The sequence below is a fragment of the Limulus polyphemus genome, unplaced genomic scaffold, assembly GCF_000517525.1.
Source record: "Limulus polyphemus unplaced genomic scaffold, Limulus_polyphemus-2.1.2 Scaffold1762, whole genome shotgun sequence".
Taxonomy (NCBI): Eukaryota; Metazoa; Arthropoda; class Merostomata; order Xiphosura; family Limulidae; genus Limulus; species Limulus polyphemus.
Window position 1 is genome coordinate 86558 of NW_013667372.1, and position 4250 is coordinate 90807.

Below are 4250 nucleotides of genomic sequence, written 5' to 3' on the forward strand. Positions count from 1 at the left end.
ATATATATATATATACATGAGTTTAATTGCTAATTTATTTAATATCTCATAACGTATACTTCTGTTTTTCAGGGTGATTCAGGTGGTCCGTTAATGGTGAACAATTTTGGAATCTGGTATCTAATTGGAGTTGTATCTGCTGGCTACTCTTGTGCGAAACAACACCAACCTGGAATTTATCACCGAATCAGTAGTTCTTCTGATTGGATATCAGCGAACATGGTTTAAATGCTTATATAGATATATATAAAATACATGTTTGAGGGCCCTCATAGTCGTAGGTATCAGGTGACTGCAGGCAGATATGATGGCCTACTTTACGTTACAAAGCATACATGGTTTGGAGATTTATTTGAAGTGGATTCGAAAGTTACATTTCTGTGATTGCTTTGTCAATTTTTCAGTTTTAGTAAATATAATTTAACATTTTAAATCACCAAAATAAATTTTATAAGATGGATTGACTTTCTAGATGTATTATGGAAGCTTATATCACCAAATATAGTTCAATCGTTTTTTTTATATATATATATAAATATAATATTTTAATTCTTTTATAAGTAATCGTTAATAGTTGTTCAAATAGTAAATTAGTAAATCCTGATGCCATACATGTAATAACGTAAGTGGCAATGTAATTACAGCCTTAAAGCTGACCCTAAAAGATATTTAACACAACGTTTATACGGCGGCTGTAAGTTTTAATTTTTTTCTTGAATAACATGACATTTTCTGAACAGTTGCTTGAGAAAAATCAGTTGACTTTTTATATTAGCTAGCTTATGACCTATTGTAATTAACTTCACGAGACTAGGCTTAATGTGATTAGTCAAACTGACTAAAATACGCTTCAGTTTATACCTTTTAATGCTGATCTAAAGCATCTTTTGATCTGAATGTTCATCTTTATATTTAATTTGACAGTTTATCTTTGTATATTTCACTTAACGCTCATCTGGACATTTATCTGGTTATATAATGCGTAATTATTTATCAAACTATATCTTACTTGTTTGACGGTTTATCTGGCTAGAATGTGGCCCGAGATTTAGTTTGACACTTTATCTTTGTAGATTTCATTTAACTTTCATCTTTTCAGAATTGATCATTTATCTGGCTATATATGGCGTAGCTGTTCAGCAAGCTTTATCTGATCTGATTGACGGTTTATTTGGCGTACATGTGACCTGACTGCACAACTGGCTAAATGTGTTATTATGTACATCTAGCTATACATTGTTGATTGTATATCAGAGTAAGGCTTAACAGAAATTTTTATATACCTACGATTTTCATTCCCGTTCAAAGTTTGGTGTATTTTTAGTATATGTGTAATTGGGAAAACCTTAGCAAATGTAATAGTTAAACCATGGTTTTAATAAACACATAACGTAGTCTAGGTATAGTGAAAACGAGGCTAGAACAAATATATTGGCATTAACGTATAATTAGATGAATCCCCCGTCATCCTTGTACAATACTCTAAAAAACATTCTAGATACCATGAAAATATTATTTTCGTCTCCAATCAGAAGCCTAGAAAACTCATTGTTTTTTAAATAAATATAGTCAATTTGTAGCATATGACAGAAAATAAATTGATAAGAAGGACTAGGGAACGACAAGAGTTTGAAGGAGTGTCAAAAAATGGAAAAGAAGAGGCTTAAAACTCCCGTTAGAAGTTCAGCTGGAGAGATAGGTTCTAATGATTTCGAAACCGTCGCCATTTTTTTTCATATGAATTTGCATTTTCTTCCTTATATTTTCGTCTTCTTAAATCAATCTGCATTTTCTTCTTTATATTTTCGTCTTCTTAAATCAATCTGCATTTTCTTCCTTATATTTTCGTCTTCTTATATCAATCTGCATTTTCTTCCTTATATTTTCGTCTTCTTATATCAATCTGCATTTTCTTCCTTATATTTTCGTCTTCTTAAATCAATCTGAATTTTCTTCCTTACCTTTGAATATTATTACTAATATACTAAATATTTTAAGATGAACTGAACTACCAAGTATAAGACCCAAAATTCGAGCGCTTTCGAACAGTTGACTATTTTTCTTCAGGAGAATAAGTAAAAATCAGCCGTTTGGGGAACTAGTGGGCCTTGTAGAGTTACCCTAACTCTACAAGGCCTAGTAGTTCTCCAAATGGCTGATTTTTACTTAGCAGTTTATTTCATCTTAAAATGTTTACTACATTAGTAATCTATTCCAGAATTTATATGGCTCCTTCAGCTGCTGTAAAATAACTCAAGTGTACTATATTGTTAAAACTTAAGCTCTGGAAATAATAAAGCCCATTTCGTTGAACACACAGAAGTGGGAGGGGGTTCCTAATTTCTCTGTACGAATATGCCCATTTTTACGAGAGTATATTTCATTATCGAGCCCAATTAAGTTTATCAGATCAAGATAAACAATTTTTGAATACATACGTTTGCATCAATATGTTTGTGTACAATACTTTTATCTGTATTTGTTTTATTTACATATACTATCAACTGATTATAATGATTAAAAAATAAAGTTGTTTGGAGAAACTCTGACGCTTTAACCGTTAGTTTTGTTCGACTTTATTGGCTAAGTAGGTTTCTTTAACTTCCAAATATTTGCTGATGTCATTTTTCCTCGTGATTCTCCCAGTGAATTTTTTAAATAAGATTTAAACGTAATGACCAAGTTACGAAACTCATTAACTAACAGCTTTGACATTGTCAAGTAGGCGATTTCTGAAAGTCCAAAATTAGACGATACATAATCGTAACCTGTTTATCGTTTTTACAAGTGTGACAGTTCGTTTTAGACTAAAGTAAGCAAAATCCATTTTGAAATTAGGATAATAAAGAATGAAAGTTAATATTATTAAAATGTAATTTAATGTTTAACCCCTTAACTGTAAGTCGACAATTATTTTTAATTTTACTTTTGTAATTCATTCGAAAGTGGCTTAAACTTCAGTTTTACGGTATTACATTTTTTTGTACTTAAGTTTACCGATGAATGTCAAAATGTGCATTATTTTAGGAAACACAATTTCTAAAGTTGTGAGAATAAACTGCAAATACAAACGGGTGTGATTTTTTTATACATTCCATCTCTCAGGTATTCTCATGTTGAAAAGATAATTCCACGTTTTATCTTCTCCTACAAAACTCATCTGCAGTAGTGGTTAGTTATGTGTATTGAATTAAAAAGTTTTTTTTTTGTTTTTTGGCAGGTTCTAGGTCTAGTGTCTTTGTCTTGAAGAATTTGTTTTAAGATTTCTGTGTTCCTAATTAACGTTCATTCAAACTTTGACTATTAGTGTAGACACAGCAGGCCTGTATTGTATTAACAGTGTTTTGTAAAACAAAAGAACCATTCAAACTTTGACTGTTGGTGTAGACACAGCAGGCCTGTATAGTATTAATAGTGTTTTGTAAAACAAAAGAACCATTCAAACTTTGACTATTAGTGTAGACACAGCAGGCCTGTATAGTATTAATAGTGTTTTGTAAAACAAAAGAACCATTCAAACTTTGACTGTTGGTGTAGACACAGCAGGCCTGTATTGTATTAACAGTGTTTTGTAAAACAAAAGAACCATTCAAACTTTGACTGTTGGTGTAGACACAGCAGGCCTGTATCGTATCAAAAGTGTTCATTTGTAGAATATACGAATCAATTAAACTTTGACTGGTAGTGTAGACGCGGCAGGCTTGTATCGTATTAAAAGTGTTGTTTTGTAGAACAAAAGAACCATTTAAACTTTGAATAGTTGTACAAACACAGCAGGCCTGTATCGTATTAAAAATGTTTTGTAGAACAAGAATAAACAAAGCATTCAAAATTTGACTAGTAGTTTAGACACAGTAGGCCTGTATCGTATTCAGAGTATTGTTTTGTAGAACATACGAACAATTAATGTAAATAAAATTTGTTTAAAAACCTGAAATTGTTTTGATTTTGAAATAACGACCATCACTTTCAATTCCATTCACTTTTAATGACTTACACCTTTTCGTTACTCTAACTGCACGAAGCAACAAAAAATAAGGACCATAAAAAATGTAAAGATATATTTTTCGTTCCAATAAACAAAAATTAAATATTTGTCTGGCTGTCGTAAGCCGAACAGTATAGGATAAGTCTATGTTATATAAAAACTAAGTTTTGAAACTAAAATAGTTAAAACAGTAAATAAAATAAATAAGTAAAACTTTAATCAAGATTATCCCAGCACACAAATGTTTGTTCCTCACTGAAAA

General features: G+C 30.8%; 1 protein-coding gene across 1 annotated transcript in view; it reads left to right on the forward strand.

The window, feature by feature from the left end:
• Window positions 1–236, forward strand: part of LOC106464858 (transmembrane protease serine 9-like) — an 83854-nt gene extending 83618 nt beyond the window's left edge. Inside the window, 1 exon segment of the mRNA XM_022392653.1 lies at window positions 73–236. Coding sequence (XP_022248361.1) covers window positions 73–228 — 156 coding nt within the window. The 3' untranslated portion in view covers window positions 229–236.
• Window positions 237–4250: the final 4014 nt, after the last annotated feature.